The 26,969-nt window shown below is 46.5% G+C and overlaps 1 protein-coding gene across 2 annotated transcripts in view; it reads left to right on the top strand.

Moving 5' to 3' along the window:
• The first annotated feature begins 221 nt into the window (after positions 1-221).
• ASCC2 (activating signal cointegrator 1 complex subunit 2) overlaps positions 222-26,969 on the top strand; it is a 40,898-nt gene continuing 14,150 nt past the window's right edge. Inside the window, exons 1-10 of one of the 2 annotated variants that reach the window (XM_049619821.1) lie at positions 222-335; positions 4,912-5,009; positions 11,305-11,463; positions 11,833-12,003; positions 13,594-13,723; positions 19,019-19,086; positions 20,049-20,159; positions 21,244-21,356; positions 26,309-26,383; positions 26,797-26,904. In XM_049619821.1, coding sequence (XP_049475778.1) covers positions 4,929-5,009; positions 11,305-11,463; positions 11,833-12,003; positions 13,594-13,723; positions 19,019-19,086; positions 20,049-20,159; positions 21,244-21,356; positions 26,309-26,383; positions 26,797-26,904 — 1,016 coding nt within the window. In that variant the 5' untranslated portion in view covers positions 222-335; positions 4,912-4,928. The remainder of the gene's footprint in view (positions 336-4,911; positions 5,010-11,304; positions 11,464-11,832; positions 12,004-13,593; positions 13,724-19,018; positions 19,087-20,048; positions 20,160-21,243; positions 21,357-26,308; positions 26,384-26,796; positions 26,905-26,969) is intronic. The other variant, XM_049619822.1, reaches the window with a different exon arrangement.

Here is a 26,969-nt window from a genome sequence, read left to right as displayed (position 1 = left end):
GAGGGAGGTGGAAACCTGAGATTCTGTAAAGCCAGGTACAATACTTTCCAACAGGTTGAACCTCTAGGGAGAGAAGAGGGGGCAGGGCGCGTCGTTACAGTCGGGCCTGTTCCTTGTGGGGGCGGAGTCTTAAGGCTGGGGGCGTGACCACGGGTCCGGCTTCTCTAAGGCAGTTAGCACCGGGGGCGGGGGCGGGGCCGAGGCTTCCTGTCTGCGCCTGCGGAATCGCCGTTTGACCCCGGAAGTGTCGGCGCAGTGGGAGCTGTCACCGTGGACGGCGGCGGCGGCGGCGGCGGCAGCGGGGGCGGCACAGCTCCGGTAGTGGAGCCGCCGAGGTGAGTGCGTGGCTGGGCCCTGCCGAATAGGGGGCATCCGGTCTGGGAGGAGTCGCGGCCATGCCCCCGGCGGCTGCGGGCCTCTCCGCCTGCCTGGCGGGGCCGAGACTGACGCTGCCCCAGGGGCCGTGAGTCGCCCCTGAGGCCAGGCCGCCAGAGCCGTGAGTCTCGGGTTCGAGGCTCAGCCCCAGAGTGACCTTGGACGAGTCACAGGCCTCCTACTCTCACTCTGGGTTTCAGTTTCCTTAGAGTTCATTCATTCGTTAACAAATACATGTCTAGCGCCTCCTGCACAGATCTAGGCGCTGGGGATACAAACAGCAAGACAAACACGTGGCAGGAGACAGCGACAAATAAAGGCACAAGATAATGAAAGATATGCCAGTAACTGCGGAGTGAATACTTTAGGTCAGGTTGTCTGCGAACATCTCTGAGGAAAGTAATATTGAATTGAGACCAGAAGGGTGATGACAGACAGAGAAACTGAGGCAGCAGTAGCCCTGGCAATGCTCCCAGGCCTTATTGTAGTTGGTGCTTGCACCAAGCTCACCTTCTATAGAAAGCCTTTTTCTAAGTTTTGGCTTCTGCTGCCCTGCTTGGCATGAAGGATGCACTGGCGGGCACAGATGGAACTTAGAGCCTTTTGGGAACTTAGAGTCTAGTCTTTGCCTAGTTAATTGCTACCCATACTTTAGATGAAACTCAAATCTTCCTTGACATGCTCCCTCCCTCGACTGTTCTCTCTGTTAAATGCTGTCACAGCCCCAGGGGCCTGACCTACATAGCATACATCATGGTATAACTAGTTTGTATGGCTATTCAATTCATATCTGTCTTTCCCATAAAGACTGTAAGGTCTATGAAGGGCAGGACCAAGTCTATTATTTGTCCACCTTGGTATTTGCCAGGCTTCAATGCTTGGCACATAGTAGGTGATCACAAATGACTAATCATTAATCATTAATATGGTCTTTGCTCTCCAAGGGTTCATAGGCAGTCTCTCTGCCACCAGGTTATTGTCTTTTCTTTCTGATTATATCTCTTCTCTACTTAAATGACTCCTCACTGCCTTCAGATGAAAGACCAAAATCTTTAGCATAGCATTGGAGGCTCTCTTTTTTGAGAGAGAGAGAGAAAGGGAGAGAGAGAGAGAGAACGAGCACAATCAGGGGAGGGGTAGAGAAAGAAGGAAAGACAATCCCAAGCAGGCTCTGTGCTGTCAGCACAGAGCTTGACTTGGGGCTTCATCTCATGAATGTGAGATCGTGACCTGAGCTGAAATCAAGAGTTGAAGGCTTAACCAACTGAGCCACCCAGGAGCCCTGGAGGCTCTTTGTAAAATGTCTTCACCTTTCCTATCCAACCTCATCTCTACTTCTGTCATCCCCTTCCTGACCTTGTGTTTTCAGCCATGCCAAATGTTTCCCTCTTCCTTCAAAGCCACTGGTTCTGAGTCTTTGTTCACACTTGCTCTTTGCTTGGAATGTTCTTCCTTCCCATCTTTCCTTCCTATCTTTCAACAACCAGTTATGGGTCATCTTCCCTTTCTCTGCTGTGCTTGTTTTGGATATTTCCTATTACAGCTCTGATCACACTGAATAATCATTTATATGCCTAGGACCCAGAATGTATTCAGTCAGTGTTTGGTGAGTAAATGAGGAAGTCCCAAGTGTCCTGCCTATGGTTGGGACTTGTAATCACAAGCAAACCTTATTGAGTGCTTATTATGTGCCAAGTACTGTGTTGAACACTTACCATCGATTCTTCTCACATCTCAATTTTACAGGTGAGGAAATCAAGGCTTAGAGAGTTTAAGGAACTGTCTCAAGGTCTCAAACATGGGTAGGAAAAGGTGGAGCCAGGATATGAACCCAGGCTGCAAAACTATAAAGCTCTCTTTTAACCACCACAGCAGCCTGGGTCTGAACCACCTTTATAGGCACTGGCTTGTATGAGTGGATTTCTTCTGAAATCAGGTAGCTGTCTCTACCCATCTAGGCCTGGTCTCTGTGGCTTAGAATTTAAAGGACAAAGAGCCACCACCTACTATGGCTCTTTCCCCAACCTAGGTCCCTACATTGGACACTCCCACAACCGTCTTTGGAATGTGAATATGGAAAGAACAGGGCCTGTGAGTCATTTAGATTCTGCACTGGTGAGCAGACCCCTGGTGTTCCCAGCTGCCCTCCCAGCATCACTAGGGGGTTAGGAAATAAATATTTTTAGTATGTACAGCACAGGAGACCCAGGTGCTAAAGCAGAAGGTCTGGGCTTCAGTTTCAACTTGGCCACTAATGTATCTGCCTTGAGCAAATCGAAGTCCCTCTTTGGACATCTGAGCATAATAATCCTTGTTGTGCTTAACTGGGTTGTGAGAGGCTGGTAAGATAGTAACTTGATTAAAAATGATGTATGTGCAGGCACCTGGGTGGCTCAGTCAGTTAAACGTCCGACTTCGGCTCAGGTCCTGATCTCATGGTTCGTGAGTTCGAGCCCCACATCAGGCTGTATGCAGACAGCTCAGAGCCTAGATCCTGCTTCTGATTCTGTGTCTCCCTCTCTCTCTCTGCCCCTCTCCCACTCATACTCTGTCTCTCTCTCTCTCTCAAAAATAAGTAAACATTAAAAATTAAAAAAAAAAATGTACGTACAACATGTGTACATTATCGTTTTGCAAAGCTGAAAGGTGAAAACTTACCCAAGCCCCTTTCATTACTTCACCTTGTGATTATTTTGAGGCCACCTCATGTGTGCAGGGACGACATATCTGACCCACTGAGATTCTAGACCTGGAATAAGCCTTGAGGACTAGACAGAGTGGTCCTCTCTCTTTTACATCCTTTTATAATGGGTATCTTCACAGTCTTTAAAACAGCCCATGAACTAAGATCCTTTATGTACCAAGCTGCTTCCTACCTTCTTACCTTTGCTCTTGCTGTATCCTCTGCCTGGAGCACCCTTCTTCCTGGCTAATCGCCACTATCAAGACTCAATTCAGGCTTTCCTGATCCTTTAGGCTCCCTAGAAATGCTTTCCTGACAGCAACACCCAAGTTCAGCTACACTATCACTAGACTCAGTACAGCTAATGGTTAAGAGCCAGCCAGCTTCACCAACTACTGAGTCCTAGGGAAAGTTTCTCATCTTCTCTGAGCCTCTGTTTCCACATTGATGAAATGGGGATAAAAATAGACTCAACCTTAGAGTTGTCATGAGCATTAATATATGCCAAGCATGTTAATGCTGAGAAAAGGCCTAGGAAAAGCACCAGCATATGATAAGCATGTTGCTGCTGCTGCTGTTGCTGCCATTATCATTGTAATTATTGGACTGTAAGCTCCTGTGGGGCAGAGACCCTGCATTATCAGTCTGTCTTAATAACCCCAGAGCCTGGCCTGATATCTGAGATACGGGCCTCCCTGTAACTCATAGCTGACTGAGCCCCTCACCTCATCTGTGAGGTTCTCAGGAGGTGACAGATGGTTTCCTCATCCCAGGCTCAATATGGCTTTATGTTGTCATTGAGACTGTGCTGGCCTTTTATGGCATGTCTTCCATTAGTGAATTAGGGGCCCGATTCACTTCCGTTCCATGATTCAGCCAATATGCATGTCCCTTCTGTGGGTCAGGCCAAGTAGAATTATGGACAGAACATTGGATGGGAAGACAAGAGACATGATGTCTGCCACTCACTGACTCTGAGGTGGGTTTGGGCCTCTGCAGAAAAGAGCTCACACTGGCAGGTTTCTGTGAATTCCGTTGTCCTCTCTGGTCCTTCTGTTCATCCATGTCCTTTTTCCTTGAAGCCTAAGGAGGTTGTAAAATATTAAAACTCTCTATAAGTGAGTGAGGAAAGGCTCATGACTCCATTCCCTCAAAAGACTGCCAATCTGGTTAGAATTCTTAAGAAAAGTGTCCTCATATTCAGTCACTCATTTGACGAGTCAAACATTTGATGAGACCAACTCTGTATCAGGCCTGTCACAGAAAAGATAGCAAGAGAAGGAGAGCCCAGGCACTGTCTTCACAGAGCTCAGAGGGACCACAGAGTTGGAGCCATAATGAAAATAATCTATGTACTTTTTTTTTTTTTCACATTTATTCATTTTTGAGAAGAGACAGAGCATGAGCAGGGGAGGGGCAGAGAGAGAGGGAGACACAGAATCTGAAGCAGGTTCCAGGCTCTGAGCTGTCAGCAGAGCCCTATGTGGGGCTTGAACCCACGAACTGTGAGATCTATGACCTGAGCCGAAGTCGGACGCTTATCCAACTGAGCCACCCGGGTGTCCCCCAAAATAATGTACTTTTAGCCGATACAACACAAAGTCAGTGGGAATATATCAGAAGTCACTTGGGGAGTGTTTTCCTCCTCAGTTGAGAACTCCAGCATTAGGCAGAAAAGTCACCTCTGTCTGAATTAGTAGGTACAAGAACTGGGTCTTCAGGGACTAACTCAGGAGCCTTCTGAGGCCAGAGGGTGAAGCCTCTCTCCTGGCTCTGAGATCAGTTCCAGAGCAGGCTCCTTCCACCAGGAGCCTATGTGTCTGCTCTCTTCTTCCCATCCATATTCCTTACAGGAGGGTCACACAGCACAATGCCATCTCTGCCCTTGGACCAACTCCAGATCACCCACACGGACCTGAAGACAGGAAAACTGAGGACTTCACCAGCGCTGGTGAGCCGGTACCTTGAGGCTGTTCAGCCTGATATTATCATTCTTGCAATTTCAGAAGCAAAAAGCAAATTCCTCCTTTATCTGTTCCAAGAATGACCCGAGGGCCACAGTCAATAGTAATTCAGTAGCTGGGACACTACTAGATCCTTCCAGACCCGGTGCAGAAGTTTCCTTTCTGAGCAGCAGCTTGAATTTGAGTAGTATTTTCCATGTTGCCACCCCACACCTTTCCTCCAAAGCATTTCATTTTGAATCAGAGTCTGATGGCAGTTCTGACTCAACCTGAGCTGGCCTAGAAAAAAGATCTAGCCCAAAGTCTGGTTTGGGGATTTGACCCTGTGGGAAGTGTTCAGGTTTCAGGTAGGCCTTTTTCAGAGCTGTCTCACCTATTATCCACACTTAAGGGGGAACGCCAGTTTCAGAGGTCAGGCTGTCTTTTATTGCAATGGGCTAAGCGCCACCTGCCACATACCAACTCTGAAGGGCTTGGGAGACTGAAAAATAAGGAGGCTGTGAGCTGCAGAGTGAGATATGGGCTACGGAGAGGTGCCAGGCTGCTGAAGGAGACAGACGTGAGGACTAGAGTCCCCGTACCCACTTACTGTTTTCCCAAGAATGTGAGCTTCCTTGAACAAGCTCAAGTATTGAGGAAGTATTTTCTAGGGGGGTTCGAGTAAAGTCGTGGGAAACAAGAGCTTGATATTTTATTTCCTGCTTTCTGGATGGCTTCTTATTATTTCCTAACTACTCTTTAGTAATATGACTTAACATTTGTAGAGCACTTTCTCTGGGCCAAATCTTTCTAAACACTTCACTTGGATTATCTCATTTAAGCTGTACCATGGCCCTGTGAGTAGGTATTTTGATTGTCCCCATTTTACAGATGAGGAAACTGAAAGTTCAGGGTCACAGAACTAGGAAGTTAGGGGAGCCAGGATGGGAGCCCAGCTAGACTGACTCTCATACCCTTAAACTTTCTGCTATAAAGCCTGTGGGTTTGTTTTCATAACCTTTTTATGTGAGGAGGGTGTTTATCAGAAAATCTGGAACTGTTCTGCCTAGTATGGTAGCCACAGTGCAATAGTCATTCGCCACATAGAGGGATTGCACATTTGAAATGTGGATAATTTGAAGAACTGCATTTTTTATTTAATTTTAGTTAATTTAAATTAAAATAGCCCATGTGGTGAATGCCTACTGTATTTGTTAGCACAGGTATAGAACAGTTCCATTAACACAGAAAGTTCTGGGGCACTTGGGTGGCTCAGTTGGTTAAGTGTCCGACTCTTGATTTCGGTTCAGGTCATGATCTCACGGTTTGTGAGTTTGAGCCCCGTCTTGGGCTCTGTGCTGACAACGCAGAGCTGCTTGAGATTCTCAGTCTTCCTCTCTGCACTTCCCCGCTTGTGTGCCCGTGCACGCTCTCTCTCTCTCTCTCTCAATAATAAATTTAAGGAAACATTAAACACACACACACACACACACACACACACACACACACACACACACAGTTCTGTTGGGCTGGTGGAGACTGACTTCTTAAGTAGTTGACTCTGATTTTCCATCTCAGTCCTTCTCCATGTACTTAATACCTGGGTTGCTAGACTGTGGGCTCCATGAGAACAGGGACCTGGTCCCTTCCCTTCATTCTGGTTTCCCAGTGCCGGGTGCATTTCTCTCAGGAAACTTTCAGTAAATGAGTCAAGAACTCCAGACAGGCTTTGTGCCAGATGCTGGAGCTACAGAGAAAATAGACATGGTTCCTGGCCTTGAGGGGTGTGTGGACTAAGAGCAAAGGAGTCCAGTAGTTTCTCTATAGTGTGATCAGGGTTGTGATAGAAGTCCAGGTGGCTATGTGGGTGCAGAGCCCAAGCCACTGATCCAGACTGAAGGACTGTAGGGCAGGGAGGTCTTGGGAGTGGTGGTGGGGGGCGGGGGGGAGGCATGCACAGCTAGGGAAGGCTTCCTGAAAGAAGGGGATCCTGAACCAGGTATTGAAGGGGGGATAAGCACTAGCTGGGCAGAGCAGTGGGAGAAGGATGAACCCGGAAGGAGGACCCAAGTATACTTACTGTCCCGGAGTCTTGAGAGAGTCTGACTCCTACACCAACCACCAGTGACTCGGGTGTAAGCAGTATCATTGAGTTAAGGCTCACAAGCTTTGCGTTAAATCTCACACATACTTGGCCATGTGACCAGAACATAGTAAGCAGTCAATAATGGTGATGATGACAACAGTGACAAGTGGCAGAAGCTTCGAATGGGAAGTAGGGTGGGAAGAAGGATGAGCTGAGGGGAGACAGCTGCCTGATCAAGGAGTGGTCTTATTGACCATGCTGAAGGATATTTACCCACTGTGTATTTGTCTCTCTTTTTTTTTAAGTGTATTTATTTATTTTGAGAGAGAGCGAGAACACAAGTGGGAGAGAGGCAGAAAGAGAGGGAGAGAGAGAATCCTAAGCAGGCTGTGTGTCATCAGCGCGGAGCCCACCCCGAGGCTCGATCCCACAAACTGTGAGATCATCACCTGAGTCGAAACCAAGAGTTGGACGCTTAACTGACTGAGCCAGCCAGGCGTCCCTGTATATTTGTCTCTTTAGTCCCAACTTAGGACAAGGAGATCTCTAGCCAAGGGGTAGCCACCACGCTGCCTTTGCAGGGTGATGGGTGGAGCTAATGTTTATTGAGTAGCTAACTGCACACACAGCACACACTTGGTGCTCTTGAAAATCCAAAAGAAATAAAGTCTTGGGCCCAAATGAGTGAATGAGCCCCTTGAGGAAGACAGGACTCACGTAGGGGAACATTTGGAGAGATGTATAAAATAGTTTCTTATCAAGATAAGCAGAACAGAAGTTTGATGGGCAGGGAATGTCCAGAAAGCTTCACAGAGCAAGTGGGACCTGAGCCAGGCTTGAAGGGTGGAAGATACAGCTGGAGCCTGCTGCTCTCTGCCCTGAAATCTCCCGTGGCTCCTGTTACCTACAGAATAAAGTCCCCACTCTTGAATTTGGCATTCAAGGTCCTTCAAAGAACTTGGTGGGATCTGGTCCTTCATTACACACCTTCATTCTTCAGCCAGCCAGTAAATATATACGGAGAGTTGGCTCAATGCCAGACACTATTCTAGGGACTGGGAATGCTGTGGTGAGCGAAGCCCAGATGGCTTCTGGAGACCTACAGGTTAGTGGAGGAGACAGAAGGCAGGCCCTCCCTTTTTACGTAACCTTATTAGGGTGTCATTGAAGGACACTAAACTGCACATATTTAATGTTTATTTATTTTTGAGAGAGAGAGCGCGCCTAAGTGGAGGAGGGGCAGAGAAAGAGGGAAACACAGAATCCAAAGCAGGTTCCAGGCTCTGAGCTGTTAGCACAGAGCCCGACACGGAGCTCAAACCCACAAGCTGTGACAGCAGGACCTGAGCCGAAGTCGGAAGCTTAACCGACTGAGCCACCCAGGCATCCCTAAGCTGCACATACTTTAAAGTATAAATTTGGTTGGTGTTGACACTAGTATATACCCACAAAGCTATCATTGTAATCAAGATAATGAACATTTCTACCACTCGCAAAAGTTTCTTTGTGCCCTTCTGTGATCCATTCTTTCTTCTCTCCCCATCTGTAGTAACCACTGATCTGGAAGTACTTTTGATATAGTTCAGCAGGTGCTATGGTTGGGGAAGCATAGAGGGCAAGTGTTAGGGGATCCCAGGTGAATCCCTAACCTAGTTAGGGGTGGGAGTTGGGGAGATGAGGTCAGAGCTGGGCTCAGAAGGATAAAGAGGGAGACCAGGATGGCACATGGGTACTGTAGGTCATTCAGTCCATCAGCAGCATAAGCTTTGCTTCAGATCCTGTCTCAGTTGCCTCCTTAGCCCTGTGACCTTAGCAGAATTCCTGAACCTTACTGATTCTTTGTTTCCTCCTCTGTAAAATGGGGAGAATACTATTTCCCTTTTAAGTAGTTGTAGATAAAAAAGAAATAGGCTGTGGGACATACCTACTCAGTAGCCCGGCATTGGGCAGGTCCTTGTTAAGTGGTGGCTTTTTTTTTTATGTTTTTTTAAATTAATTTATTTTGAGAGAGAGAGGGATTATGCATGTGTGCAAGTTGGGGAAGGGCAGAGAGAGGGAGAGAGAATACCAGGCAGGCTCCACATTGTCAACATAGAGCCCAATGTGGGGCTCAGACTCACAAACCCTGAGATCATGACCTGAGTCGAAGTCAGATGCCACCCAGGTGCCCCAGGTGTTGGCTTTTATTAGCACCATTCCAGTGTTCTCTTCCTCCAAATCTATTTCCCACCACCCAGTGCATTCTAGTTCCCTTTTATTTCATGGCCCATTTTTATCCCTCCATAAAATACCATTTTTCTCATCTAAAAATCTTTCTCAATTTCAGAGGCCCAGCTTAGATGCTGCCTGCTCTGGGAAGTTGTCCCTTGTCCTCTAGGTACAGTTGTCCCCTGTCCTGTAGGTATCTCTAGGTACCTTTTGCACTCCCACGGTATCTATGCCAGGTTTGCGTTGTCACTTCCTCTGTTTTGTGCTCCCTTGATGGCTTAGATGTGCATCTGCCCCTCTGGAGCATAGGCTCTGTGAGCACGTGGATGTTTTCTTCATGTACATGAACATGCACATGACACACAACAGTGTGCCAGTAAATGTTTGTAGGATCGCAAGGAAGGTAGAATTTCAGGGTGTGTGTGCACGTACACTTCTGTCAGAGGAGTAGGGGGTGATGAGTAGCCCTGCCTAAAAAGTGACCTAAGAGGAGAAATGACAACAGATAGAGGAGGGGAAGAGCTTGGAAATCAAGGAGATGAATTTAGATCCTAGAGAGTTGTTTTGAACTTGTTTCAGTCAGCAGGATTTCCTTTTTCAAAAAATTTGCACCTGGAAGCCCACTGTATAAATCCTGATTTCTTTTTTTTTTTTAAGTTTTTATTTATCATGGAGAGAGATAGAGAACAAGCAGGAGAGGGCAGAGAGAGAGGAGGACAGAAGATCCAAAGCAGGCTCTGTGCTGACAGCAGAGAGCCCAAAGCAGGGCTCAAACTCACAGACCCATGAACTATGAGATCGTGACCTGAGCTGAAGTTGGACGCTTAACCGAGTCACTCAGGCGTCCCTTAAATTCTGATTTCAGTGGGAGGGATTCTGAAGGCTCCTCTCATAGCTGGCCCCCAAGGAATCCTTGTGTGATTCAAAGACACCACAGTTTGAAGACTTGCATCAGGCAGTAGGGAGACATAGGGGGTTCTTGAGAAAACTGACCAATCAGTCATGATTTTCCTGTCCCCCTGGACTGACAGACCTGGAAATGGGTGGATTGTGGTTGATAACCACTGAGATGTTGCCCCGCCTTCCTCCTATTACCACTTCCCCTGGAGAAAGCAGCCCTTATGTAGTCGGGGAGAAAACTGAGCTCATCTCTTTAAGGTGAACAAAGTAAGGTTTGTTCATGGCAAGGTAAGGGTTGGAAGAAAGAACTTATGAATTCTAAGCTGAGACCTGCCGTGTTCCTGGATTAGCATCTTTAAAAGAAAAAAATTCCCGAGGTTTTTTTTTTTTTTTTTGTCTCTGATTCTAAGAAGGATACAGCATGATACATACAGTATGATTCTGTTTATGTAAGAAAGATGAAAACAGATCTGAAATACCTTCTATGAGTATATTTTCCCCTAAAAGCCTAGAAAAGGTCTGCAGGGACACTTACTGGATGGTGAGTGGTCACCCCTGGGAGGACATGGGGACACGGGGAGTATCGTCCCAGGAGACTCTCCTTCTCAGCAGGGTTGTAACTTCTGAAAGAAAATATGTGTCTCTCTCATGTAATTACAAAATAACTTAAAAAGTAATACACGTGTATGTTTTTTAAATTGGAAAATATATTCAAGTCCTAATTACCCCCCACCAAAGGTAATCACTATTAGTTTTAGGTTGTTACTCCCCCACTCCACCGCCACTTTTTTTAACCTGTGTAAATATATATATTTCTTTAAAAATCCCCAAACTGGTTATATTAAATAGGTTCATATCCTGCTTTCTCTTCCCTTGACCTTTCCCCGTGTCATTAAATATCCTCCAAAACACATGGTTTTGAATGCCTGCCTAGTGTTCCCTGGATGCAACCAAGCCCCCTTTGTTAGAGACACTTGGTTCTTTATGCTTAAAAACTCCTTGGAGGGTCACCGGTTGGAACAGCCAAGTGTTGTCATTGCTGTGGGTTGGCAAATGGGCCCTCGCTGACTAACCTCTGCCACGTTAACACGTGGTTTTTGGATCCGTAGCACCCCGAGCAGAAGGCAGACCGGTATTTTGTGTTATACAAACCGCCCCCTAAAGACAACATTCCCGCCCTAGTGGAGGAGTACCTGGAACGCGCCACCTTCGTAGCCAATGACCTCGACTGGCTCCTGGCCTTGCCTCACGATAAATTCTGGTGCCAGGTAACATTCTATCAAAATTAACACTAAGACAAAGCACATGACATGCCGTTGGTTGGTTGCTGTTGTTGTTTTTCTCCCCCTAGGAGATGCTTTTCTCTCTACTTCTTACACTGGATCCTTAACAGCAAAGTGTGGTTTGGATTGTTCTGTCTTGTATCACGATCTTAATGGTGTTTACACAACGCCTTCCAACGTGTCATTTTTAGAAACTTGTGTTTAGCCCTCGGCTCATTCATACCTCCTTAGTCCCTTGGGGTTGGAGTGTTTGCCTTAGGCCAGGGCTGGTAGGCCATGAGCCCCTGCACAGTCCACCCACAAGCCCTTGGGCCTTAGTGACAAATCCTTGCTCTGATCTGTCATCTGGCATAGGTTATCTTCGATGAAACCCTGCAGAAGTGCCTGGACTCCTATCTGCGCTATGTCCCCCGAAAGTTCGACGAGTGGGTGGCCCCGGCCCCTGAGGTTGTTGACATGCAGAAACGGCTCCATCGAAGTGTTTTCCTCACCTTCCTCCGCATGTCCACTCATAAGGAATCCAAAGTAAGCCCCTGATCCCGTGATGGGGTGCTACCTGCCACCCGACACCTCTGTGCCAGACTCTCCCGCCCCTGGGAAGGAAGGCTCTGGAAGTATCACGTTTCCTCTTTGTCTCCCCTCCGCCTTTATTCCTACCATTGGGGAAGAAATCTGTGCTACCCGCCTTATCCGCAAATTCACTGGGTCTGTATTACATCAAGTATTTTCATCAATGGGAGCCGAGGCCCCTTTGCCAGTTGACATGTAACTGCCTTTTTTTATGCTTCAGAGGGTTGAAAACATTGATCCTGATTTGTTAAAGGAACTTGTATGTGCTTTTTTTTTTTTTTTGCCTTTTTTTTTTTTTTTTTAAACATTCATTTATTGTTGAGAGACAGAGAGAGACAGAGTACGAGCACGGGAGGGACAGAGAGAGAGGGAGACACAGAATCTGAAGCAAGCTCCAGGCTCTGTGCTGTCAGCACAGAGCCCAATGTGGGGCTTCAATTCACAAACCGTGAGATCATGACTTGAGCCAAAGTCAGACGCCTAACCAGCTGAGCCACCTAGGCCCCCTACTCGTATGTGCTTTTTAAAAACATTTACTTTTAGGGGCGCCTGGGTGGCGCAGTCGGTTGGGCGTCCGACTTCAGCCAGGTCACGATCTCACGGTCCGTGAGTTCGAGCCCCGCGTCAGGCTCTGGGCTGATGGCTCAGAGCCTGGAGCCTGTTTCCGATTCTGTGTCTCCCTCTCTCTGTGCCCCTCCCCTGTTCATGCTCTGTCTCTCTCTGTCCCAAAAATAAAAAAAAAATAAAAAATGTAAAAATAAAAAAAAATAAAATAAAATAAAAAATAAAAACATTTACTTTTATTCCTCCAATTTGAAAAATCATGCTGTCTCTAAACAACTCAAACATTACAGAAAGAAAAATCCCTTTCCCTGAAAATAACCACCGTTAAGGTACATATTCCTTCAGGGAATTTTTTTTCCTTTAGATGTGTGTGTGTGTGTGTGTGTGTGTACATTTATTTTTACAATAGGAGCTTGCTTTTTTTTTTTTAACTTTGTAGTATAGAAATTTTCAAATATATACAAAAGCATAAGGAACCCTACATACCCATCACCAGCTTTAATAATTATCAATATTTTGCCAATCTTATTTTCTTTCTTCCCCTTAATTTTCTTTTTTTTTTTTTTATTGGAGTATTTTCTTTTCCTTGAGTATATTAAAGCAATTCTAAACATCATGGTAATTTACCTGTAAATATTTTATTTTTAGTTTAAAGTAAGCCCTATGCCCAATGTGGGGCTTAAACTAATGACCCCAAGATCAAGAGTCACATGCTCTACTGAGCCAACCAGGTGCTGCAACCCATAAATATTTTAGAATGAATGCCAACCAACTTTGTATAGTGTATTTTTGCTTCTTTTTACATTAAAATGAGGAATAGCTGTACCTCTAGGCCAATATATAAGGCCCAGATATGTCCACAGAGTGTACGGGCTTTCATTTATGAGCCAGTCCCCTGTTGTTTCTTGTGAGTTTGCTGTTACTTCACAAAGATATGCTTTCAGACAGTCTCTCATCCTCCCTCTCTGTACTGTTCCTTAGGATCACTTCATTTCCCCCTCTGCATTTGGAGAAATCCTCTACAATAACTTCCTGTTTGACATCCCAAAGATCCTGGATCTCTGCGTGCTCTTTGGAAAAGGCAACTTGCCATTGCTCCAGAAGATGATAGGTACGTAAGGCACAGGGCCTAGAGGGCTGCACAGAGATGGCCCCCACATGCCAAACTAGACATCCCAAAGGTGGCACCTAGATGAGCGCCGGGGGATTCAGAGCTGTAGCGGTGGATGGGGCTTGGGTATGACCTTGCAGGTATATGTGTGTCAACTCTGAAAGATGCGACTAGGTGGCCATGGGGGAGTGGAGACAACACTGTATCGCACGGTCCCTTAAGGATCTTAGTATTAGGCCATATGCCAAACAGCTGCAGTAGTGAGGAAGTTTGCTTTGGTGGTGAGAGTAGAACAGCAGTGATTGCTAACCTCTATGTGAGTGCTCACTGGGGGCCCAGCACTCTGCTGAGTGCTCCTCCTAAGTGATCTTAATGGATCCTCACGGCAGCCCTGTGATGTGACACTGTAATCACCATTATTTACAGACAAGGAAATGGAGGTTAAAATAAGGGACTTGCCTGAGAGGCCATGACTAATAAGTGGCCAAGCTGGGATTTATGTCACATAGGCCTGACTCTCGAGCTCTTGCTCTTCATCCCTCCCTGCTTCAAGGATAATGGGGCTGCCCCCAAAATGTCATGATTTGTATTGTTGCTGAGAATAGATGGAGACAGAGTTCAGAGAGGACTCTTTTGGATTGAGAAAGGAATGACTTCAGCAGTTGGATCCCGTCAAGAGGCAGTGGGCCAGAGGCGCCTGGGCGGCTTAGTCGGTTGAGTATCCGACTTCAACTGAAGTCATGGACTCGTGGTTTGTGAGTTCAAGCCCCACATTGGGCTTGTTGCTGACAGCACAGAACCCCCTTTGGATCTTCTGTCCTCCTCTCTCTGCCCCTCCTCTGCTTGTGTACACATGTGCTTTCTCTCTGTCAAATATAAGTAAACATTAAAAAAAAAAAAGCAGTGGGCTGGAAGGTTCCATCAGAGACTGAAGCTTTGGTTAGGATGTGACAGAGGGAACAATGCCCCAGTGGATTCTTCTCTGATTTGTTTTAATGCTGTCAGCACAGAGCCCAATGTGGGGCTGGATCTCATGAACCGTGAGATCATGACCTGAGCTGAAACCAAGAGACAGACGCTTAACCAACTGAGCCACCCAAGCGCTCCAGCCAGTGGATTCCTCTTTGAACCACAGCTGATGGCATTGGGCTGGACACAAAGAGGTGCTCACCCAGGACACCACTGTCAGCCTCTCCTCTGAGATTATAGGACATAGTCCTCTAAATGCCCAATTACAAAGCTAAGTTATCCCTTGAAATGGCTTGCCTCCTTCCTTCCTCCTAATAATAAAGGTAATAATAAAGATAATATATATTAATTTAGAAAATTTGGGGAGAATATAAAATGTAAAAAAGCAAGAAAGCAATTACCAAATTCCTGCTCCCAGAGACAATCATTTGGTGATTATTTCCTTCCAGTCTTGTCTCTCTATATTTTTCAGAACCATATCAGAGCATAATATATATGAAATTTCACATCCAGCCTTTTCATTGGAACAGCCTCTGATTTCCCGTTCAAATCTAATTGTTCCCTGATCATCAGTTCATTTCTTTGACTTTCCCAGAGAAAGACTCTTCATAATGTTACTGTGGACTGAGGGCATGGGGTGAGTGAGCAAAAACAGGCATGATTAGTTAGAGAAACAGTTATTAGGCCAGTCTGGTTAGAGCGGAGCATTCCGGGAGGACAGCAGCAGGAAATGGGGAAGGGAAAGCTGGGGCCACTTCAGGGAGGGCTCCATGTCAGTCTTTAGCACTTGGGGAGCAGTGTCGCTTGGTGTCTCAGAAAGCAGGCTCTGCCCAATTCACACCCCAGCTCTGTTCCTGGCTGTGTCACTTTGTCCAAGTCAGTTAGCCTCTCTCGGCCTCAGTTTTCTCATCTGAAGGATGGGAAGACTAGTGATACACCTACCTCATAGGATGGTTGTGAGGATTAACATGGTGCCTGGCTCATTACAAGTGCCTGATGACTGTGAGCTCTTACTGTCATGAGGCCATGGGAACTGCAAGGAGGAGCTGTCTGGTATCAAGGTTAATTTGGCAGCATGCCAGTGGGGAGGGTGGTGACAGGAGGCTGAGGAGGGGGCCAGTGCTTCAGCGTGGGTTTGAAGGTGAGAGCCTGGTTTGGCTACTGGGGGAGAAGAAGACATCCTGGAGGCAGAATAAAGCAGTGCTTAGGGAGTTCAGCTGGAGGGAAAAGTTTGAACAATTCTGGAGAAAACTGGTGTCGGGTGCAGAGAAAGGGCCTTCGGGAGGGGTGGGGGATGGAGAGGGTTATGAGTGGAGGCATAGAGATCTGTGAGGTGTGAGATGCTGGGGGAGAAGACTGCTGGCCACAGTTCCAGGTGGGCAAGGGTGGCGTGAGAAAGCCCCTAATCTTTTGAGTCACTGACTTCTTTGAGAATCAGATGAAATCTTGTCCCCAGAAAAACATACCGCCTTACAGATGTTGAGGTGTTTTAGGATGTTTTTAGCCCCAGATTGAGAACCCTTAATTGACTTATTTAAGAGAGCCCTTTCTTCGGCTCTTAGAGGGTGGTTAATGGAAAAGAGGACAAGAAAGGCATACAGAGCCCCTTCATTGTGTGTGTGCTGGGGTGTGTGCATTGAGGGGGGTATGGAGGAGGGGCCTGCAGACACTCACACACACACACACGTATGCATGCATGCATGCACACACACACACAGCAGCTCTCTTTCCAACCCTTGAGCAGGAGGCACATAAAGGGGTGGCCTCCAGTTTCTCTACCACAGACGCTCTTGAGGAAAGCAGGTCAGCTGTAGGAAGAGGGTTGACAAGGGAGAAAAGGAAGGAACAAGGGAACTGGCTGATTTTCCTTTGGGCAGAAGCCCAGTCCTTATCTGGCACCCCCATCCCCCTGTACACACACCCGGATTTTTTTTTTAATTTCAAGGTTGATAATTCTGAATTAGTAAGTGTAATTTTGAAAGCAGGGCCTTTCAAGTAGACTCTTGGAGCCTCTTTGCGAAAGCAGGAGTTCATCAGGCCTTGGCCCCACCAAGGACTGCACTGATCTCTTTGGCAATATCTTCCATTCACCCTGGGTTTCTTTTCTTTCTTTCTTTCTTTTAATTTTTTTTAATGTTTATTTATTTTTGAGAGGAGGAGAGGGGCAGAGAGAGCAAGACACAGAATCTGCAGCAGGCTCCAGGCTCTGGGGTGTCAGCACAGAGCCCAACACAGGGCTCAAACTCATGAACTGTGAGATCATGACCTGAGTGAGCCGAAGTCAGACGCTTAACCAACCGAGCAATCCAGGCACATTCTTTCTTTCTTTTTAAGTTTGTTTATTGTGAGAGAGAAGGAGGGAGAAAGAAATTGTGTGCGTGCGTGAGCATAGGGAGGGGAGGGGCAGAGAGAGAGGGAGAGGGAGAGGGAGAATCCCAAGCAGGCTCCACGCTCGGTGTATAGCCCAATGTGGGGCTCGAAGTCATGAACCATGAGATCATGACCTGAGCCAGAATCAAGAGTCAGATCTTTAACCAACTGAGCCACCCAGGCGCCCCCCACTTTTTTTTCCTCTCTGGGTTTCCATACTGCTTTAGCCTGAGAAGGTTGTCCCTTACTTCTTAACAGTTTCTTTGTGAAACTGAAAGTCAGAACTTCACTGTCACTGGATCAGATAAAGGAGAGGAAAGAGTCAGTTGTGAAATGTGATGTTTTGATGCTTGTAAAACATCCCTGTTACTCAGGCTTAAGCACTAGAAGGATTATAAGAGAGGGCCTTACCCCATGCCAGGTAGTCAGGATGTGGTGGGGTCCACCATGTGGTATGGGGTGAGGAGGGAGACCTGCTCCTAACGCCTGGGTCAGGAGGCACTGCCTGGAGAAGGTGACACCTGCCTTAGGGTGGACTTAGCTCTGAGAGGTCACTCCAGGTGGAGGGAGGGGATGGGGCTTGTTCTCTGTGGTTGAAGAGGTATGAGAGAGGAATGCAAGGCAAGAAATGGGGAGAAGGTGGCTGGAGATGCCAATGGGGCCAGATCTCACATGGCCCTTTGTGCTGTGGTCAGGAGTTTTGACTTGACCTTGAGGATACCTTTGGATAGGAGGGTTTTGTGAGAAAGAACAGAGTTTGGTGGGGAGACAAGACAGTTCAGTCCCTCCCTGCTATCAAGTTTAGGATGCGGGCACAGATGGTCAGGGAGTACCTTTATGGGTTGAGGGGTCAGCACCCATCTGGAGGTGGGATGCACTGAGCAAGCTCAAGCTGCTAAAACTCAGTTTTCTGGAATGAAGCAATGAAGCGGCATCCAAGAAAGTGTTTACAGAAAGTCCGGCTACATAGTGACTTGCTTACTCACCCAGTCCCATCTGGCCTTTGATCTCATTGATTTTTCAAATCCTCTGAGATGGGGCAAGGGCTGCAGGGTTTTCATTAAGGAAACCGAGGACACACCTGCCCAAGGACAAAGGACTCATAGAATTCAGCACATCCTGACAGTCGCTCAGCCTCAGACTTTAGGATCACGGTGGGATGATGAACCCTGGCCTCTTCTTAAGGGTGTTGGCATTTTGCATTGTCATGCCTCCTAGTTTGCTGTGATTTTTTCTCCTTCCCTTGCCATTTGGGCAGCCGGAACACTTGGTTACTGTTCCAGTTACCATATGCTCTAAACTACGCACTCACAGCAGCCGCACTTGGAGGTAGTAAACATTCGGAAAGGAGTTTTGTTTCTTAAGAACAACTGCAAATGTGTGGTAACCTTAGCTCGAGATGTCTTTCAGGCCTCTCACCTTGGAAGAGGATGGATTAATATGGCTAGCATATTCAAAAGCAGAGGGTAAGAGAATTTCCAGACAAATTTCTCCTTAGAGTCTCCTCACATTATTAGAGGTGTGGCCTGGCGAGAATCCTGGATTGTAGCCTCCAGGTTTCTTAAGCAAAGAGATCATATCTTCTAATTTTCCTGGATGACTAACTCCCACTTCCAAAGCCAATGCTGTCATACAAGGCACGGTGCCCAAATGTGATCACTCCCTGGGGACATCAGGGCGAGCTGGTTTGACCAGGGCAGGCCTTTTATGTAATTTGCTAGGCAGAGGTGCTTAAAAGGTTAAATTGTACTGAGTAAAGTCCCTCCCTCTTGCTGGGGAAGTTTCTAGGCTGGGCCAAAGCTCTGTGCCAGCAGGGCCTGGGGCCAGGACTGCTCTAGTGCAGACAGGCTTAGGAAAAGGGAGAAAGGTCACAGAATATGCTGGCAACCATTTGTAATGTGTCCTCTCCTCCCCCACCATCTTTTCCCAATTCCTACCTTTCTCTTCTCTTTTCAGGGAACATCTTTATCCAGCAGCCAAGTTACTATAATGACCTGGATGAAACCATGCCCACCATCCTTCAGGTACCAGCTCTCAGCCCTGCCCAGATCCCTTCTCCAACCCTGGACTTTCCTGGAAGAGCCCAGGAGAAATGCTTACTCCCTACCTCTCTCCAACCCCATCTCCAGACAGTCACTGTGTCCTGCCCCTTAGCACACACTTTCAAATTCACCCTTTTTCCCTCTTGAACAGAACTGAAATCTAAGGGCTGTCTAGCACTCATACAAAAAGAGCTTAGCTTCAATTGTGTGCTGTTCGCCAACAGCTGTAAGTCTCTAAGGTTACCCGTTTAAGATACCTGTGTTTCTCAAATAAGAGCTTTAAAGTTCTATAAAATTGTTTTGTAAAATAATGTTCATTGTAGAAAATTTGGAAATGATGGAAAAAGAAAAGAAAAAACAGAAAGAGGAAGATTAACCCATAATCCTACCACCAAGAGACTCCACTATTCACGATAACTTTTAGGGTAGTTACGTGCTAGCATACTTAAGACGGTGCAATGGGTTAAAGACTTACACGATTTTATGATGGACCGTTTTCTCCTCACCATTGATTTGCCTTTGATTTCAATATAGTTTCCATATATTGCCATCTTCAGAGAATCCAAAACATATAATATATTGCTAAATATATATATTTTTTTCTTTTTTTTTTCTGTATGTATCTTAAATTATTTATTATGATACATTTGCCCAACATATCCATTCAAGTAATATCTGCAGGATTCTGGGGGCTTTCCGTACATTTTGTCTTTTTAATCCTCACCACAGTCCTGTAAGAAGAATAACCCCCATTTTTACATTTTCCCATTTTACAGTTTCCACTCTGCCCTGCATCCCATCATTGTCTCTGGTTTCATAGGAACACTAGCATATATTCCAGAGATTCCAAGACAGCTTTCAGATCACTCATCCCAGACTGCAGGTCATGAGTTCCAGCTGTTGGTTTGACAGGATGTGAGAGAGCCTTTTCTTGTGTTTCACAGGTTTTTAGCAATATCCTCCAGCACTGTGGTTTGCAAGGGGATGGGGCCAGCGCCACACCCCAGAAGCTTGAGGAGAGGGGCCGGTTGACCCCCAGCGACATGCCTCTCCTGGTGAGGTTACCCTTCAGCCCAGCCTTTTTGGCTAGCAGGGGATCTGGCAGCTGCTTCCCATGCTTGTGGCCCTTTTTACCCAACTCCATAAACAGTTATTCCCATCACACAGGTTTAGACCATATCAGCAGGCTTTTTTTTTTTCCTCTGGGAGCTTCATTTATGGAGTAGTGGAAAGAACAGGGAACTAGAGTTCAGAGGATGGGAGTTTAATCTTCACTTAGTTCAGCACAATGAGCTCATTCGTGTTATTCATTGAGCCCTGTGTTCGTTCAGCGAATTTATACTGAGGAGCCCCCAGCATGTGCTGAGCCTTCAGGATAAAACAGTAGGCAAAAGCAGACATGTGCCTGCTCTCATGGAGCTTACAGTCTGAGAGAGAGGTAAATACTTAAGGAGCCTAGACATGCATCAGGCCTTGTGCTAAAAGTACAGTAGATAGAGCAGGAAAGAGGCAGCCATGAGCTGCCCTCCTGGAGCTTCCAGTCTTGTGGGAAAATGGGCATTAAACAAGTGTTTCAGACAGACACACACTGAGTACTGTGGGAACAAGTCATTTTACCCCTCTGAACCTCAGTTTCCTTCTCTGTAAAACAGAGATCCTAACAACTGCTCAGCCTCATTTTTAGAGTTGTCAAGAGACTCAGGGATGTGTATGAGAAGGTATTCCATGTTCCATCCTCTTCAAAATGTACGAAAGGTATGGGCTTGTTATTGTCCTCAGTGGAATGTGCCTTCTGTGTGGGACCACAGGCATTGTCTTCAGGTTCAGGGGTGGTTCTCCTTCAGCTTAGAAGAGAGAACTATATTATCCTAGACCTAGAAGTAACCCCAGAGCTCACTGGGTCAATGACCATTGGAGCTAAGGTAGCAAGACCTGAAGCAGGGAGATTGAGTAACTTGTACAGATCGCGCTCCTAGAGATGGAACAACCAGGCTTTGCACAGACATCTGGTCTTTTCTTCCCCCGACAAGGTATCTGCCTGATGGCTCCCACTGGCTTTTGTCAACTTTGTCTCAGACCCACTACAGAGCTGTGTATGGGGGCAGAGGAGAATAATGCAGTGTTTTCTTTTGGCAACAGGAATTAAAAGACATTGTTCTCTACCTTTGTGATACCTGCACTACACTCTGGGCCTTTCTGGATATCTTCCCTTTGGCTTGCCAAACCTTCCAGAAACATGACTTCTGTTACAGGTACAGTAGTAGTTCTGACTGCTGAAGTAGAGGTTCTTGTTGGCATCCTCATTCAGCAGATATTTACTGGGTACTTAGAATGTGCCAGGCCCTCTTCCAGCCTGGGCATACAGCAGTGAAGACGACAGATGAGGCTCCTGCTTGTGTGGAGCCTGCATTTTATTTATTTGTTTGTTTGTTTGTTTATTGTTTTTTAACTTTTGTTATTTTTTTTTAATGTTTATTTATTTTTGAGAGAGAGAGCACGAGTGGGGTAGGAGCAGAGAGAGAGGGAGGCACAGAATCTGAAGCAGGCTCCAGGCTCTGAGCTGTCAGCACAGAGCCTGACGCGGGGCTCAAACCCATGAACTGTGAGATCAGTGACCTGAATTGAAATCAAGAGTTGGACGCTCAACCAACTGAGCCCCCCAGGCTTTCCAAGCCTGCATTTTATTTATTTATTTTTTTTAATTTTTTTTTTTAAACGTTTTATTTATTTTTGAGACAGAGAGAGACAGAGCATGAACGGGGAAGGGGCAGAGAGAGAGGGAGACACAGAATCCGAAGCAGGCTCCAGGCTCTGAGCCATCAGCCCAGAGCCCGACGCGGGGCTCGAACTCACGGACCGTGAGATCGTGACCTGAGCTGAAGTCGGACGCTTAACCGACTGAGCCACCCAGGCGCCCCATCCAAGCCTGCATTTTAGAAGCATTCCCATTTTTAGCCAAGAACTCAGTAGCGGAGGGAATAAAAAAAACACCAACCAAGAATAGGGCAGTGTTAGTTCAGTTCTGTTCTTTCAAAGCCCCTATCATGGGCAGGCACAAGGGAGTAACAGACAATAAGAATTGGTCTGAGGACTTCAGCATCTAGTCTAGAGCACACACAGAGAGACATTCAGATTTGCTCACTTGTGGGGCCAGCTGTTGTGGCCATATTATGAAGTGCTCAGGGAACACAGAGGAAGGAGGCAAAGTTCCGTCTGGTGAAATAAGAGGTTTTAAGATGGTCTTTAAGTGACATCTGGAAGAATGAACAGGAACCTTCCAGAAAGAGTAAGATTACAGTGGTAGGAAGGGCATTCCAGGCAGGCAGAGTGCAGGTGGGAAGGCCCAGAGAGTGTCCAGGGAGTGCCAGGAAGTGGAGTGGGATGAAGCAGGGCCTGGGGCAGTAGGAAAAGGAGCAGGTAAGGAGAGTCTCCGGAGACGTTGGTAGAAGTCAGATTGTGAGGAGTCTTGAACTTGCTCGCGGGGAGTGGGGCCTTTATTCTGTAGGCAGTAGGGAGCCCCTGGAAGATTTATTTGAAAGGAGTTCTAGAAAGATCCTGCCAGGATGAGGAAAGATATAGAGGAGGATATGAGTAAAGAAAGATATAGGGAGAGAGACCCTCCTTGCCCGCTGGCACCACAAGCATCTGTCTGCTCCTTGTGCAGTGAGAAAGGGGTGCATGGCTTGGGCTGGTAACCTGCATGTTGCCTGGCAACAGTGGGGATTGGCTTGTTCTCAGTGGCCTCTGGCTGTTGCTCTTGCCAGGCATCATCTATCCCCACCACTCGCAGGAGCCTCTGGGAGCTACCCAACTCTGTCCACTCAGCCATCGGTCCATTCAGTCATTTACTTGCCCATTCAACAAAACATTTATCTAGTGCTGACATGTGCCAGAGATGGCAGCTGGTGTTCTGACCCCTCCTGGGTCTCTTCAGCTCGTGAAAATCAGATGTGAGGACTGATCAGCCTCCCAGAAGATGTTAGAATAAAGCACCAATCAGCACTTTCTCTGGAAGAAAGGGGTTAGGATGGGCCTGTAGCTGTCCACTTTTTGAGAAAGGTATCTTTTCTCGTGGTTAAAGTGGCATAAACTGGCAAATGCTCATAAGAAATTTGGAAAATTCTGGAAGGTAGAAAATTAAAATCACCATGAGAGATCAGGCTGTTCTTAGGATTTTGTACCCTGCTTATCTTCACTTATCATAGGAATTTTCTTTCTTTTCTTTTTTCTTCTTTCTTTATTCCTTCCTTCCTTCCTCCTTTCTTTCTTTCTTTCTTTCTTTCTTTCTTTCTTTCTTTCTTTCTTTCTTTCTTTCTTTAAGTAAACTCTACTCCCAATGTGAGGCTCGAAATCATGACCCCATCATCAAGAGTCACATGGGGCGCCTGGGTGGCTCAGTCGGTTGAGCGTCTGACTTTGGCTCAGGTCATGATTTTGCAGTTGACAAGTTTGAGCCCTGCATCGGGCTCTGTGCTGACAGCTCAGAGCCTGGAGCCTGCTTCAGATTCTGTGTCTCCCGCTCTCTCTGCCCCTTCCCTGCTCACGCTCCGTCTCTCTCTGTCTCAAAAATAAATAAACATTGAAAAAAAAAAGAGTCACATGCTCTACCAACTGAGCCAGTCAGCCTCCCCTACAGGCATTTTCCATTTTGTTAAAGCATCTTCTCAAATGTGGCACAGATTGCTTTTGAAAGGGTCTTTGGAAATGGAGGGTAATTTTTGGAAGAACTGACTTTCCTGCAAGGGTCAGTGAAGGCAGGGGAGTGGCTCCACCCATCTTGGGGTGAGGAGGAAGAAAGGAAAACACTGTTGCCTGCAAGTGGCACTGCCTTTGACCCACAAACAGAAACCGCCTGGGGTTGGCCCACCCTGTTCACGCTGTGCTGGAGGCCAAGAACGCTGGCTGAGCAAATGCAGCAAGCTCGGTCCCCGCAACTCTCTGGAAGGGGCTACGGCCACCACACAGCTCTATGGCTAATTCTCTCACAACAACCTCCGTCCTCTCAGATATCCTCAAGTATATTGGAGTATCTCTCTCTGTGGCTTAATTTTATGAATGAATAATACAGTCACATGGTTCAAAACTAAAAAGGTATAAAATATATAACGAGGGGCACCTGGCTGGCCCAGTCAATAGAGCGTATGACTCTTGATCTTGAGGGTCATGAGTTCAAGCCCCACATTGGGTGCAGAGCTTACTTTAAAAAAAATGCATTAAAACAACAACAAAAATATGTATGTATGAACATATATAGTAGGGAAGGGGGAGAGGAAGACTTTTCGTTATGTATATACATATATGTATACATAGACTCACATGCACATAGTACATATAGAATGTGTATACATATATGTATGTAATGAAGTCTTCCTTTTCCCCTTCTTTAGTTCTGTTCCTCACGTATAACCATTGTTGTTAAGTTTTTTATGTGGGGTTTTCCGGAGATATGTATATAAATATACATATACAAGTAAATATGCGCATTATATATCACCCCCTCTGCCTTTTAAATTAACTGCTGACATATGAGTACTGTATGTATTTTTTACATTTAAAAAAATTTTTTTATGTTTATTTTTGAGAGAGAGACAGAGCATGAGTGGGATAGGGGTAGAGAGAGACAGAGACAGAGACAGAGAATCTGAAGCAGGCTCTAGGTTCTGAGCTGTCAGCACAGAGCCCAACGCAGGGCTCGAACCCACAAACCGTGAGATCATGACCTGAGCTGATGTCGGATGCTTAACCACCTGAGCCACCCAGACACTCTGCATTTTATTTTTAAATTTAATGTGTATCAGTACACAAAGCATCTTTGGTATGGCTAGATAGAATTCCATTGTACTGTATGGAATGCCAGACCCCATAGATCGACCTTTAGATTTTTCTTCAGTTGTTTGCTATTACAGAAAAATGTTACAAAGAATAACTGCACATACATCATTTTGCACCTTTGCAAGTATATCTGAGGAATATTTTCCTGGAAGTAGAATCACAAGAACAGATGGTTTGTGCATTTTTAACTTTCACAGATCTCGCCAAATCGCCCTCCATAGGGGTTGTTCCAATTTACCTTCCCACCAGCAATGTATCCTGGCAACACCTGAATCTGTTTGGGCCAAATTGCCCTCTCTTTTTCTGGGTGCCATGCTGTGGTCCTAGTAAAGCCTGTCTCTTTGGGCCTAGTTACCCTCTGCTGTGTACAGGACTACAGTAACCTAGAAGTTGCCAGAATTCAGCCGGTCGGTAGTTAAATGTTTATAGAGTACCTGCTACAAATTCAGCATCGTCTTAGGCACTAAGGCTACTGTTCTGGCTTTGGGAAGCTTAAGATGTTCAGAGGAAGAATTAGACTGCTGAAGAGAGGTGGCTGTGTTTTAAGTTGTAAGAGTAACATGTTCTGAGTGCCGTGCACCTAATTCCAGGAAGGAGAAGTCACGTGGGTAAGCATGATCTGGGAGCCTGTCGCTGGGATGGAGAGTTTGAATTTGAGTTGTGATGGGGGGTGAGTGTGAGGTTGTTGAGGTGAGAAGCAAGGTCGGCTACTCCGTGCTAGCTATGGATGTACCAGAGAGAGGAGCTACAGTGTGATGTCATAGGAGGTAGGGAGCTACTGGCAGGTTTGAACCAACAAAAAGAGTGACCTTGGGTTTTTCTCAAACCTCACTGAGTTCTGAGTAGCTCATTGCTACTCTAGCTCATTGCTAGGATGAGCCTACCTGGGTTTTGGTTTCCCAGTGAAAGGGGAATGTAGCTGCAGGTCACTTCTTTTTTTTTTTTTTTTTTACATTTATTTATTTTTGAGAGAGTGAGACAAAGTGAGAGTGGGGGAGGGGCAGAGAGAGGGAGACACAGAATCCGAAGCAGGCTCCAGGCTCTGAGCTGTCTGCACCGAGCCTGATGTGGGGCTTGAACCCACAAACCATGAGATCGTGACCTGAGCCGAAGTCGGACGCTTAACCAAATGAGCCACCCAGGCGCCCCATAGCTGCAGGTCACTTCTTGAGGCTTTTCCTGGACCATCCACAGCAGGCCAATCTAGGGTAAGCTTAGGGAAGAGCCAGGGAGTTTCTGGGAGAAAATTGTTGTGGTGACAACTGGGGAGCAAGAAATGGGCCTTCCCGCTTCCCGTGGTTTGCTTTGATTTTCTGATGAAGTGTGGTGTTTATGAACTAATCTTGCCTTTTCCCCATGTGTACCTCCACAGACTAGCTTCCTTTTATGAAATTGCAATTCCCGAACTGGAGTCTGCAATTAAGAAGAGGAGGCTTGAAGATAGCAAGTGAGCCGGGGCTAAAACTAAGCATGTTGTCGTGGGAGAGAGAGGCCCTGCCTTCCCCGGGCTTTAACATCCCTATCTCTAAGACAAGGAGGTGGCACCATGGACTGTGCAGCTCTAGCTTCATTGTCCCTACCTAGCAGCCTCCTGGCCCCTGCATCCTAACCTTTTCTCTCTGCTGTTGCTCTAAGCTCTTGGTAACTGGCATACTGGTTCCCCACCCACTGTTTAAACTGAGAAGCGGCCCTGGAATCAGCTGGCCTCTCAGGGCCTGTAACCCTTTGCTGACAGTGACTCGTGAGGCTTTCTCAGCTCTGGAGAGGGACACCTGCAGCTGTTGAGAATAAGCTCCCTTCAGGCCTTTTAATCTCCCAAATCTCAGTTTTTGTTTTTTTTTCTCTCGGGGGCATTCAAAGGCTGCTAGGTGACCTGTGGCAGAGGCTGTCCCATTCCAGGAAGAAGCTACTGGAGATTTTTCACATCCTCATGAACCAGATTTGCCTCCTCCCTGTCTTGGAAAACAGGTGAGCCCTCAGGAGCAGCTTCCTGGGTAGAAGAACCCCTCCCCAAGCCCAGCAGAGGTATTTCC

This window comes from Panthera uncia (genome assembly GCF_023721935.1).
Source record: "Panthera uncia isolate 11264 chromosome D3 unlocalized genomic scaffold, Puncia_PCG_1.0 HiC_scaffold_8, whole genome shotgun sequence".
Classification (NCBI taxonomy): Eukaryota; Metazoa; Chordata; class Mammalia; order Carnivora; family Felidae; genus Panthera; species Panthera uncia.
This window is presented reverse-complemented; position numbering and strand designations above follow the sequence as displayed.